General features: G+C 47.8%; 1 protein-coding gene across 1 annotated transcript in view; it reads left to right on the plus strand.

Moving 5' to 3' along the window:
• LOC126253459 (dorsal-ventral patterning protein Sog-like) overlaps window positions 1-14,522 on the plus strand; it is a 534,492-nt gene that overhangs the window by 443,752 nt on the left and 76,218 nt on the right. The window contains exons 3-5 of the mRNA XM_049954812.1: window positions 2,701-2,836; window positions 5,813-5,896; window positions 10,127-10,326. Coding sequence (XP_049810769.1) covers window positions 2,701-2,836; window positions 5,813-5,896; window positions 10,127-10,326 — 420 coding nt within the window. The remainder of the gene's footprint in view (window positions 1-2,700; window positions 2,837-5,812; window positions 5,897-10,126; window positions 10,327-14,522) is intronic.

Below are 14,522 nucleotides of genomic sequence, written 5' to 3' on the forward strand. Positions count from 1 at the left end.
CTTCCTGGCAGATTAAAACTGTGTGCCCGACCGAGACTCGAACTCGGGACCTTTGCCCTTCGCGGGCAAGTGCTCTACCAACTGAGCTACCGAAGCACGACTCACGCCCGGTACTCACAGCTTTACTTCTGCCAGTACCTCGTCTCCTACCTTCCAGACTTTACAGAAGCTCTCCTGCGAACCATGCAGAACTAGCACTCCTGAAAGAAAGGATATTGCGGAGACATGGCTTAGCCACAGCCTGGGGGATGTTTCCAGAATGAGATTTTCACTCTGCAGCGGAGTGTGCGCTGATAAGAAACTTCCTGGCAGATTAAAACTGTGTGCCCGACCGAGGCTGTGGCTAAGCCATGTCTCCGCAATATCCTTTCTTTCAGGAGCGCTAGTTCTGCATGGTTCGCAGGAGAGCTTCTGTAAAGTTTGGAAGGTAGGAGACGAGGTACTGGCAGAAGTAAAGCTGTGAGTACCGGGCGTGAGTCGTGCCTCGGTAGCTCAGTTGGTAGAGCACTTGCCCGCGAAAGGCAAAGGTCCCGAGTTCGAGTTTCGGTCGGGCACACAGTTTTAATCTGCCAGGAAGTTTCGTTGCGTAACATCTGTCTATCCATCTGGTGCTACATACCTCCTGAATCCTACCAAGGACTTGTGGAATCCATGGCAAGCAGAAGCGCTGCTATATTCCATTCCAAAGGTGCACCGAAACGCTATTAATCTGGTTTTCATAATGTGTATGCCCGACCGCTGTAGGGCGCCCTCGTTGTCGTCATGGTCATTGTCGCATCTAGCAGTGCGTTTACTTCTTTCAGTTAGTATGCCGGTGGTGTTTCCTACTTATTTCCACGGGTGGATGCTGAAACTTGGTTCATTTCTCGGCGGGGGTTAAAAGTACGTGGGGTAGTCAAATACTCATGCTCATAAATTAAGGATAACGCTGATACATGGTGAAACAACGCTCTGGTGGACGGTTTGCGGGTTTAAATCACCTAGGGGTATGACCATGAGGTGCATTTGACCTACGGTCGTTGCACGGGGGCGCTGGCAGCAGTTCATACGCAGAGGTGTGTTGGTGCATGTCAGAGTACGGTGCAGCGAGTAAGTGTGCAGACGTTTTCAGACTTGCTAATGATGACTGTGTGTTGAAAATGGCTCAAATAACACTTATTGATTACGTTATGAGGGGTAGAATACTAGGGCGACTGGAGGCTGGTCAAACACAGCAGGTCTTAGCACGGGCCCTCCGTGTGCCACAAAGTGTGATCTCAAGACTACGACAACGATTCCAGCAGACAGGAAACGTGTCCAGACGGTACAATACGGGACGTCCACTGTGTACAACACCACAAGAAGACCGATATCTCACCATCAGAGCCCGCAGACGGCCACGGAGTACTGCAGGTAGCCTTCCTCGGGACCTTACCGCAGCCACTGGAACAGCTGTCTCCAGATATACAGTCTACAGACACTCAACAGACATGGTTTATTCGCCTGGAGAACTGCAAGGTGCATTCCACTGACCTCTGGTCACAGGAGAGCCTGTAAAGCCTGGTGTCAAGAATACAGTACATGGTTATTGGAACAGATGTCCCAGGTTATGTTCACAGACGAGTCCAGATATAGTCTGAACAGTGATTCTCGCTGAGTTTTCATCTGCTGTGAACCAGGAACCAGATACCAACCCCTTAATGTCCTTGAAAGGGACCTGTATGGAGATCGTGGTTTGACGGTTTGAGGTGGGATTATGTTTGGTGCACGTACACCCCTGCATGTCTTTGACAGCGGAACTTAACAGGTCATGTGCATCGGGACGTCATTTTGCACCAGTATGTCCACCTTTTCAGGGGTACAGTTTGTCCCACTTTCCTCCTGATGGATGGTAACGCACGGCCCCACCGAGCTGACATTGTGGAGGAGTACTTTGAAACAGAAGATATCAGGCGAATGGAGTGGCCTGTCTGTTCTCCAGACCTAAACCCCATCGAGCACGTATGGGATGCTCTCGGTCGACATATAGCTGCACGTCTTCAAACCCCTAGGACACGTCAGGAGCTCCGACAGGCACTGGTGTAAGAATGGGAAGCTATACCCCAGCAGCTGCTCGACTACCTAATCCAGAGTATTCTAACCCGTTGTGCGGCCTGTGTACGTGTGCATGGTAATCATATCCCATACTGATGTCGGGGTACATGCGCAGGAAACAGTGGCGTTTTGTAGTAAATGTGTTTCGGAACGGTTTTCCCAGCTTATCACCAACACCGTGGACTTACAGATCTGTGTCGTATGTTTCTCCTATGTGCTTGTGCTATTAGCGCCAGTTTTGTGTAGTGCCACGTTGTGTGGCACCATATTCTTCAATTATCCTTAATTTATGAGCTTGAGTGTATTTTAATTACCTTGAAAAAATGAAGTTACGTAATTAAGATTTTTACTTGTAAGCAGGTAGACGTTTACAAATAAAAAATTAATTGCGTAACTATCTTTTCTATGTGATTGTTGAAGCTTCATATTAACGCTCTTATAACACGTGAACAGTGCTGGTCATTAGGGTATGTATACGATCATTTACACGGTGTGCTAATTTGTACTCCTTCCTGATTACACTTAACTAGTGTACGGCACTGGTGATACACAGAGTGCAATGCGATGCCCTCGCGCATCAACTAGTAGGTGCAGCTGCTGACTGCGCGCTGTGTTCTGTCCCTGCAGGTGAAGAAGAAACGGCGCGTGGTGGCGCGTGCGCAGTGCCGCAACGTGAAGACGGAGTGCCCCGCGCCCAGCTGCGACCACCCCGTGCTGCAGCCCGGCCGCTGCTGCAAGGTCTGCCCCGGCGACGACGCCTTCAGTGAGTACCGACCACTGTCTTGGCTCTCCACCCATCCTGTCAGTAGCTTCTAATGTCCTGCTCTCAGTACTGTTTACTGCGTCTCCTACCATCCTGTCCTACTGAGAGTAAAATGTGACTCCAGGAAATTTGATCTACCACAAGGCTCGACACTGGGTCCAGATTTGTATTATGTTACTAGCATCTATTTGTTTTTACCTGTACGGGGTTCATAGACATTTACCTTGATCTTTGTGTAAAATGTGCCATTTTTTCATGACAACACGCTTGGTTGGCGATGAAGGCAGCACTCTAGCACTGACAGGAAGTACCACCTACTACTTCCCATTGCATGACTTTCCGTTGAGGAAGTTCGCTGTATCACCAGGCTGAATACTCGTTGTGTTATCTGTTTCTAATTACTTGTATAGGTGGGGATACAGACACACGTATGTATTATGGTTAGAAGCTTAAATTTTAAATAGCGATAAGGTCTTGGACATAAAAAATTAAAAGCTTTAGCGTATTTAGCGATCAAACTAATTCTCTCAACACAAGTACTTTTTAGATTTAATTACACCTTTAGTATCCCAAAATGTGCGTGTCTCTCCTAGGAACCGTCAAGTTGCTTTTCTTTCGCATTTCTGAAGGTGTCTGGTGCTGTGTTATCAGCTCTAACGTAATGTTCTTATGGGGCGTTTCTTGTGACGCCAAATATCACTGGAAAACGTTTCGTTTATCACAACAAAGTACTGTTAAGTGTAATTCTGCGTAACCAGTCGATACAATAGGGTGGAGATATCTCATTCAGAGACGTTCGTCGTGGATGACAGAAAAAACGGAATAGGCGACTGAATGAAGCGTGCGCAATACTCCCTTCACCGTGCCGTCACAAAACAGCGTTACGCAGTCACTGCTGGAAACAATGAATATTTTATCCTCTCATCTTCAGTATATTCCCATGGCTCAAACGTTGTCCCAAACATACTTGAGGTTTTCACAAAAATTTTCACTCTACAGCTAAGTTTGCACTGATCTCGAATTTTCTGGCAGATTGAAACTGTATGCCATACCAGGACTTGAACGTGGTACTTGCGGAAGTTATGAAGAAGGTATCGCAGGAAGCGAAGCTGCGAGGTCGGGTGGAAGTTAAGCTTGGATAATTCAGGTTCGACTCCCGGTCTAGCTCACAGGTTCAATCCGCCAGAAATTTTCGTACTTGACGCTGATCTCTCGACTGGGTACATAAAAGTGTATTTGAAAGAGCATTATATCGAAAATGACGTTTTCTGTTCGCGGTGCGCGCCGCAAGAAACACTCCTTGAAGATCTTTCCTTTCTTCCTTTGGACTGAACATGGCTTGAAATCACAGAAAAAGAAGACGAACATCAGAAATATCAGAGAAACAAAACCTGATTGGATTTTTGTGTATATCCAGCAAAGTAACAGTTTCTTCCTGCTTCACCTTAACAACTCGGCACATGGATGCAATCAACCTGTCAATATTTGAAGCATACAGCAGTCTCTATTTTATGACACACGACTCAGTTTCCTCCTCACATAGTCTCTGTCAACAACAGGGTGGTCTATAGATGAGGATCTACCTCTCTATAACAAAAACAGGTCGGCAAACAGAAAGTCAAATAGTGTGAGATGGGAGAGACTAAAGATCTGTGAAGCTATGAATGGCGGTCACTTTGAAAGCCGCAATCTTGGACGCAACTCATTATTTTCAAGAAAAAAGAACATCGTTTGACATATTAAACAGCCAGAGAATTTAATGAGGAAAAAAAAGCAATGCTGTCTTTGGCTTGAGCATAGCGTTATTCAGTGTCGAGTTATTTGTCGTTATGTGAGGGCAACATTCTCATTATTGACATGCGGTTAACTGTAGTTTCCTGCGAGATGCAGCGATTACTGTGCTCTGGATTCTTACTGAACGTTACCACAACAGCGTTTGACGTTGCTTTATCCGAAGCAGTTTTAGATCGTCCAGCTTAAGATTTGTCTGCGACAGAGCCAGGTTCACGGAATTTACCGAGATGTTTCACCACCGCACTGTACGTAATGGCTGGTTTGTTTCGGTGGCGTTATTTGAAATTGTCTGCGATAACAAGGGTGTTCCTCTCTTCTCAAACCAGGACAATGCCAATGCATTCGGCCTGTGTTAACGCCATCAGCTTTCGCGTCACCTGTAGGGAAGAAACGTCAGTCATAAATCGAGAGTGTTTACAGCTATACTCAAACGAGAGGCACCATTATTTTTCTCGTGTTATTCTCTACCTGTCTGGAACTTAACATGACGCCCTTTCCATTTGAAAATTACCGGTTGAATCGTAGATGGCGGCTTCCAAAATGGCTGCCATTTTGGCAACATGCACTCTCAGGTTTCCCCTCTTTCCCATCTCACATTACTTGACTTCCAGTTTCTCTTTATCTACATTACTACAGAAAAACACAGGTGTACTTACGGACATTTCAAAAGTGATACAATTAGAACCTGGGCTACGACAAATAAGGATAATAGGGAAATGATACGTTCGTTACAATTACGGTGCAGTATCTAACGTTCATTATGGATGAAGTAATATGTTTATATGCTATTTGTGCTGAGTTTTGTCAGGTCTTCGATCTTTTGTCTGGAGCTATCCTGCACCTTCCACCAATGTGCACTCGCATTCGGGAGGACGACGGTTCAATCCCGTGTCCGGCCATCCTGATTTAGATTTTCCGTGATTTCCCTAAATCGCTCCAGGCAAATGCCGGGATGGTTCCTTTGAAAGGGCACGACCGACTTCCTTCCCTAATCCGATGAGACCGATGACCTCGCTGTCTGGTCTCCTTCCCCCAAAACAACCCAACCCACCAATGTGCGAAGCCTTGCTGCTTCTGTCACATTTTGAGGATGCGTTCACACACTGTATGTATCCGCTGATGCTCCACGTTCCACGCGGTGCCTGTGCGACTTACCCCTGTCGTCTCCTCGCCGTGTTTCAGGCCCTGACGTGCTGCCGACGGAGCCCACTGTGAAGGAGGTGCAGACCCACACTGGAGCTGGAGCAGACGACGAGCGCAGGAAACGTGAGTAGACCTGCCCACGACACATGCTGGGTTTATTGTTACTGGAAGACTAACTGTATGTTTCAATGGGGAGACACACTGACGGAAATGGAAAGTACTACACCATGAACATCCTGAGGGAACGCTACCGACTGATACTCCAGTATTTCCATGTCTGAGGGACATGTTTACTGAAACTTCATCTGCTTGTAAGCTTATTTTCAGTACAAAAAATCCGTTTTACAGATGGAGAATGCTGTGAGTACATAATGCCTACTGGATGTGTCAAACATTACTGGAACTTTATAGATGGGAGCTGCATCACAGCATTCCCAGAGGGCGTGCACGTACAGCTTATCGCCATCTTTCAGACTTTGAGAAAGGATGAAGTATTGGCACGAGGGACACGGGAGCATCATACCGGTTGGTCGCTGTAGTTCAATGACTGCAGGACGCAGGGTGATGAGATGGGCTCAGGATAACATTGCAGCAAGTGGAGTGGGCATAAAAACTATACCATGAGGAAGTCTTAGGACTGTGCGACTGGCTGTTATGAATAAACGTAAGTCCAGAAAGATTGTCATGGCGAGACGTCAGGAACAGGTTAGTGGAAGCTGGGTTGTGATTTCTAGTGACCATGTGACTTTTGCCGCTGAGATCATGCCACAGACAAGAGAGACTTCTACATCTACATTTATACTCCGCAAGCCACCCAACGGTGTGTGGCGGAGGGCACTTTACGTGCCACTGTCATTACCTCCCTTTCCTGTTCCAGTCGCGTATGGTTCGCGGGAAGAACGACTGCCGGAAAGCCTCCGTGCGCGCTCGAATCTCTCTAATTTTACATTCGTGATCTCCTCGGGAGGTATAAGTTGGGGGAAGCAATATATTCGATACCTCATCAAGAAACCCACCCTCTCCAAACCTGGACAGCAAGCTACACCGCGATGCAGAGTCTGCCACTTGAGTTTGCTAAACATCTCCGTAACGCTATCACGCTTACCAAATAACCCTGTGACGAAACGCGCCGCTCTTCTTTGGATCTTCTCTATCTCCTCTGTCAACCCGACCTGGCACGGTTCCCACACTGATGAGCAATACTCAAGTATAGGTTGGCTCTGAGCACTATGGGACTCAACTGCTGAGGTCATTAGTCCCATAGAACTTAGAACTAGTTAAACCTAACTAACCTAAGGACATCACAAACATCCATGCCCGAGGCAGGATTCGAACCTGCGACCGTAGCGGTCCTGCGGTTCCAGACTGCAGCGCCTTTAACCGCACGGCCACTTCGGCCGGCTCAAGTATAGGTCGAACGACTTGTGTAGTGTAAGCCACAGTTAACTGGAACTTTCAATGGCATTCTGTGGTGTCCAGTAGTAAGTCTCGCTTCTGTCTGTGACGATCAGATTGACACCAGCGTGTTTACAGATGCACTGCTGAAAGGTCACTGAAAGGACCTACTTTAGAGTTCCAATCTCTCTCGCTCCTGGAATCTTGGAATGGGGAGCTATTGGATGTGAAAACAGGGCTGATTCGGTAACTGTCGAAGGGAGGCTGAGTGCTCTGCAGTATGTGTCAAGGATGGTAAACCCGCTCGCCCGGCTAGCCGGTCGGTCTAACGCGCTGCTTCCCGAGTGGGAAGGCGTGCCGGTCCATGGCACGAAACCTCCCGGCGGATTAGTGGCGAGGTCCGGTGTGCCGGCCACCCTGTGGATGGTTTGATGGTTCTTAAGGCGGTTTTCCATCTGGCTCGGCGAATGCAGGCTGGTTCCCCTTATTCCGCCTCAGTTACATTATGTCGGCGATTGTTATGCAAACACTGTCTCCACGTACGCGTACACCATAATTGCTGTACCACGCAATCATTTGGGGTTACACTCGTCTGGTATGAGACTTTCCCAGTGGGGTCCACTGCGGACCGAACCTCACAATAACCCTGGGTTCGGTGTGGGGCGGCGGTGGTGGTGGGTGGTCTGCTGTGGCCTGTTGTGAGGTTGTGAACCACTGAGAGCTACGGCGGGACGAAGCCTCTCCGTTGGTTCTATGTCGCCAGTTCAATACACACAATACACAATACAATGGTAAACCCTGTTATCGTGCCCTTCATGACTTCATTACGAAACTGCATCTTTCGGCAGAATAATGCAAGACCCCACACTGCACAAACGCCTTGAGGGAATTATGGATTCTTGACTGGCATGCCCGGTCTCCTCATTTGACACCTATATAGCATGTCTGGGATGCGATGGAAGAGATGTACTGTCATATCAGCCAGCAGACATGAATCTTCATGAAGTGACTCAGAATGTGTTAAGGTGTGGCAAGAAACTCCTCAGTGTGACATTCGGGAGCTGACTGCTTCCAAGCCACAACAAATACACTGAAGAGCCGAAGAAACTGGTACACCTGCCTAATGTCAGGCAGGACCCCCGCTAGCATGCAAAAGTGCCGCAACACGACATGGCATGGACTCGACTAATGTCTGAAGTAGTACTGGAGGGAATTGGCACCATGAATCCTGCAGAGCTGTCCATAATCCGTAAGAATGCGAGGGGATGGAGATCTCTTCTCAACAACACATTGCAAGGCATCTCAAATATGCCCAACAATGTTCATGACTTGGAAGTTTGGTGGCCAGCGGAAGTGTTTAAACTCGGAAGAGTGTTCCTGGAGCCATTCTGTAGCCGTTCAGGACGTGTGGAGCGCCGCATTCTCCTGCTGGAATTGCGTAAGTCCGTTGGAATGAACAATGGACACGAATGTATGCTGGTGATGAGACAGGATGGTTCTGTACATGACCCTGTCGTAGTCGTATCTAGACGTATTAGGGGTCCTGTATCACTCCAACTGCACACGCCCCACATCATGAGAGAACCTCCACCAGCTTGAACGGTCCCCTGCTGACATGCAGGGTCCATGGATTCATGAGGTTGTCTCCATACCCGTACACATCCACCTGTTCGATACAATTTGAAACGAGACTCGTCCGACCAGGCAACATGTTTCCAGCCACCAACAGTCCAGTTTCAGTGTTGACGGGCCAAGGCGAGGCGTAAAGCTTCGTGTCGTGCAGTCGTCAAGGCTACACGAATGGGCCTTCGGCTCTGAAAGCCCATATCTATGATGCGTTGAATGGTTCGCATGCTGACACTTGTTGAAGGCTCAGCATTGAAATCTGCAGTAATTGCGGAAGGGTTTCACTTCTGTCACGTTGAAAGATTTTTTCAGTCGCCGTTGGTCCCGTTCTTGCAGGATCTTTTTCCGACCGCAACGATATTTTACCGGATTCCTGATAATCACGGAACACTCGTGGAATGACCGTACGGGAAAATCCCCACTTCATCGCTATCTCGGAGGTGCTGTGTACCATTACTCGTGCGCCGACTATACGAGTAAGACCACGTTCCAACTCACATAAATCTTGAAACTACCTGGCAGATTACAACTGTGTGCCCGACCGAGAGTCGAACTCGGCACCTTTGCCTTTCGCGGGGAAGTGCTCTACAATCTGAGCTACCGAAGCACGACTCACGCACGGTCCTCACAGCTTTACTTCTGCCAGTATCACATCTCCTACCTTCCAAACTTTACAGAAGCTGTTCTGCGAACCTAGCAGAACTAGCACTCCTGAAAGAAAGGATACTGCGGAGACATGGCTTAGCCATAGCCTGGGGGATGTTTGCAGAATGACATTTTCACTCTTCAGCGGAGTGTGCGCTGATATGAAACTTCCTGGCAGATTAAAGCTGTGAGGACCGGGCGTGAGTCGTGCTTCGGTAGCTCAGATGGTAGAGCACTTGCCCGCGAAAGGTAAAGGTCCCGAGTTCGAGTCTCGGTCGGGCACACAGTTTTAATCTGCCAGGAAGTTTCATATCAGCGCACACTCCGCTGCAGAGTGAAAATCTCATTCTCACTTAAATCTTGATGGCCTACCATTGTAGCAGCAGCAACCGACCTAACAACTGCGCCAGACATTGGTCTTATACAGTAGTTTGGAGTTTCAGTGTACAATAGCGTGTTCTTGCCTGTGGGAGCCACACCCCATACGATGTCGATAGTGGACATCAGTTCTGAACGGAATGAAAGTTTAATCCTTCAATATACGTTACGTCCTAAGCGTTTCCGCAGAGTTTGGTAAGTATCTGTTGCTCCACGGTGTAGAACTTCCCCCACCGTCAGTGTGCCGCACCAGCTGGTGACGTAGCTTTGCTGTTGGAGGCTCCAGCGGCCGCTCTCCCGTGCCGGCAGACATGGCGGCGGTGCTGACGTCGCGCGTGGCGGAGTCGCTGTTCCGGGAGGACCCGGAGCGCGCGCCGCCCTCCAGCCTGGACGCGCTGCCGCCCGCCGCCGCCACGGGCCGGTTCCAGCTGGCGCGCCGCAGCCTCTACTTCTCCTTCTACGTGGCGGACGCCGCCCCCCGGCCCAGGGCCGTGCAGTTCCGCAGCGAGGTAAGCACGTCCAGCGGCTCTCCTGCACTACGAAGAGCCCTGAACTGCGTCAGGGTCGAGGTTTCCGGTTCAAAAATTAATCTGCTCGAGTGGAACCTCTGCCGGCTAGGGCAGCTGTTTGGAGCTAATATGTAGTAATCGGGACAAGTACCACCCGTCACTGTACGCCCTACAGGAAAAGCCTTGCACAATTGCGGATGTCCTACGGATTCGTGCCAATGTTGCTTCTTCTACATTTAACTACACTACTGGCCATTAAAATTGCTGCACCACGAAGATGACGTGCTACATACGCGAAATTTAACCGACGAGAAGAAGATGCTGTGATATGTAAATGATTAGCATTTCAGAGCATTCACACGAGGTTGGCGACACCTACAACGTGCTGACATGAGGAAAGTTTCCAACCGATTTCTCATACACAAACAGCAGTTGACCGGCGTTGCCTGGCGAAACGTTGTTGTGATGCCTCGTGTGAGGAGGAGAAATGCGTACCATCACGTTTCCGACTTCGATAAAGGTCGGATTGTAGCCTATCACGATTGCGGTTTATTGTATCGCGACATTACTGCTCGCGTTGGTCGAGATCCAATAATTGTTAGCAGAACATGGAATCGGTGGGTTCAGGAGGGTAATACGGAACGCCGTGCTGGATCCCAACGCCCTCGTATCACTAGCAGTCGAGATGACAGGCATCTTACCCGCATGGCTGTAACGGATCGTGCAGCCACGTCTAGATCCCAGAGTCAACAGATTGGGACGTTTGCAAGACAACAAGCATCTGCACGAACAGTTTGACGACGTATGCAGCAGCATGGTCTATCAGCTCGGAGACCATGGCTGCAGTTACCCTTGACGCTGCATCACAGATAGGAGCGCCTGCGATGGTGTACTCAACGACGAACCTGGGTGCACGAATGGCAAAACCTCATTTTTTCGGATGAATCCAGGTTCCGTTTACAGCATCATGATTGTCGCATCCGTGTTTGGCGACATCGCGGTGAACGCACATTTCAAGCGTGTATTCGTCATCGCCATACTGGCGTATCACCCGGCGTGACGCTATGACGTGCCATTGGTTACACGTCTCGGTCACCTGTTGTTCGCATTCACGGCACTTTGAACAGTGGACGTTACATTTCAGATGTGTTAAGACCCGTCGCTCTACCCTTCATTCGATCCCTGCGAAACCCTACATTTCAGCAAGATAATGCACGACCGCATGTTGCAGGTCCTGTACGGGCCTTTCTGGAAACAGCAAATGTTCGACTGCTGCCCTGGCCAGCACATTCTCCAGATCTCTCACCAATTGAAAACGTCTGGTCAAATGGTGGCCGAGCAACTGGCTCGTCACAATACGCCATCACTACTCTTGATGAACTGTGGTCTAGGCAGCTGTACCTGTACACGCCATCCAAGCTCTGTTTGACTGAATGCCCCGGCGTATCAAGGCCGTTATTACGGCCAGACGTGGTTGTTCTGGGTACTGATTTCTCAGGATCTATGCACCCAAATTGCGTGATAATGTAATCACGTGTCAGTTCTAGTATAATATATTTGTCCAATGAATACCCGTTTATCATCTGCATTTCTTCTTGTTGTAGCAATTTTAACGGCCATTAGTGTTTTACATAGACCTTTACTCAATAGGTTCGAAAAGAGTAATGTTACAAGTTGAGTTGAGATGTGAGGAATCTGAAGGACGGAATTCTACTGTCATGTTTTGATTGTGCTCTTCTAGCTACATGTGACCACTTCTACCTCAGTGGAACAGTACATTATCTTACTAAAAGCCCCTGTCTTGTCTAGGGAATTACTTGGCATATGTTGAGTTATCTACGTTAGTTGACTGATACACCTTAGTTGAGTTGGCTACATTAGAGTGAGTTACATTCGTTGAGTTAGCTACACTGAGTGAGCTTCTCTGGTTGACTCAGTTATACTGCTTTCGTGAGAGTTGGTTATGTAGGTTGGCTTGTTATGAAGGACGTGTTTCGGTATACATTCAGTTCCTGTTTAAACCTTGTTGAAATGTGCTGATATGTCGATGTGGACCATCATCTGCCACCTGACACAAAACAGATCATGATGTCAATACTAAATTGCTAAATTTTTAAAAACTCACAATGAACTGCACATTATCAGTATGGACTTATTCAACAACAAAAAATGGTTTAAATGCCTCTGAGCACTATGGGACTTAACATCTGAGGTCATCAGTCCCCTAGTCTTAGAACTACTTAAACCTAACTAACCTAAGGACATCACACACATCCATGCCCGAGGCAGGATTCGAACCTGCGATCGTAGCGGTCGGGCGGTTCCGGAATGAAGCGCCCAGAAGTACTTGGCCACTCTTACTCAACAAAAAGTCTCTTTATCGTCTAGTTTTCTGGTGTATTACACATACCTGCCTGACGTAAACAGACAAACATACAAAGAGCATATGCCACTAACACACTTTCGATAACAGGGAACATCTGTACTTCCACACATACACTTCTTATAAGTTATGAAATTAATGCCGTATGGTAATTTTTTTGAGACGTTAATGTTGGTTTTATGTTCCAAACACAGCATTCTGCATTCATCACTAAGCTGTCCAAGTTCTCTTCCGCCCACATAGCAACTGATGCGAAAATTTCGTAACTGGACTGGTGAAAAGCGTATTTATGATGAACATTTACCGTCTAACTTCACTTACAGCGACCTCAATAACCACTACCGGAGTCAGAGCAACAGTAACCATGACAGAACTGACTAAGGAAGATAACGACAGCGGCATATTGATCTCCAGAAGATGGTCCATATGAAAACTAGTACCAGAAACCAATACAGTTTATACAGCAGCTAAGGAAGTATATAAATATGTCAGTCATTAAACATATTACAGTTGTGAAGCACCACCTTCCAAAAATATTTGTACCGTTACTTTAGCTGAGAGCTGGTTGGTTATTTTCGTTGAGGTGTAGTTGGTTATTGTAGGAGAGAATTGGTTGGTTATTTTAGTGGGGACTTTGTTGATTGTTTTGGTTGAGAGTAGGTTGATTGTTTTAGTTGAGATTTGGATGATTTTTTTTAGTTAATAATTGGTTGGTGAACTATGTTAGTTGATAGTTTGTTAGTTGATAGTTTGTTAGTTATCTCCATCGCATTCTTTGTCTCTATTGCATTATTTATGTCCTTTGCATTAGTTACGTTAGTCGCATTAGTTATGTTTACTGAATTAGTTATGTTTGCTACATTAGTTATATAAGCAGCATTACTTACGTTGGTTTCTTAGCTGTATTAGTTACTATATGCACGATATAGCTCGACGCTTTTGCAGGGGATACTGCGAGCTTAATCAAGCGACTGCTGCCTAGTTTTTTGGTGGCTGAGGAGGTGAAAAGGTGTGGGGAAAACAAGTACTGTAGGGAAACAAATCGCCTCTTTCTCATAGCAAAGGCAGCACACTCGAATGAGCATTGCATTTACAGTAGCCAACGTTGGCAAAGGGAAGCAACAATCCGTACCTGCCAGAAGTCATCCAATTTCCACTGACTTCCCAGAAAAGGGGCAAGTTACGTAGGGGCAAGTTACGTAGGGGCAAGTTACGTAGGGGCAAGTTACGTAGGGGCAAGTTACGTAGGGGCAAGTTACGTAGGGGCAAGTTACGTAGGGGCAAGTTACGTAGGGGCAAGTTACGTAGGGGCAAGTTACGTAGGGGCAAGTTACGTAGGGGCAAGTTACGTAGGGGCAAGTTACGTAGGGGCAAGTTACGTAGGGGCAAGTTACGTAGGGGCAAGTTACGTAGGGGCAAGTTACGTAGGGGCAAGTTACGTAGGGGCAAGTTACGTAGGGGCAAGTTACGTAGGGGCAAGTTACGTAGGGGCAAGTTACGTAGGGGCAAGTTACGTAGGGGCAAGTTACGTAGGGGCAAGTTACGTAGGGGCAAGTTACGTAGGGGCAAGTTACGTAGGGGCAAGTTACGTAGGGGCAAGTTACGTAGGGGCAAGTTACGTAGGGGCAAGTTACGTAGGGGCAAGTTACGTAGGGGCAAGTTACGTAGGGGCAAGTTACGTAGGGGCAAGTTACGTAGGGGCAAGTTACGTAGGGGCAAGTTACGTAGGGGCAAGTTACGTAGGGGCAAGTTACGTAGGGGCAAGTTACGTAGGGGCAAGTTACGTAGGGGCAAGTTACGTAGGGGCAAGTTA

Source organism: Schistocerca nitens, chromosome 4, assembly GCF_023898315.1.
Source record: "Schistocerca nitens isolate TAMUIC-IGC-003100 chromosome 4, iqSchNite1.1, whole genome shotgun sequence".
NCBI classification, from domain to species: domain Eukaryota; kingdom Metazoa; phylum Arthropoda; class Insecta; order Orthoptera; family Acrididae; genus Schistocerca; species Schistocerca nitens.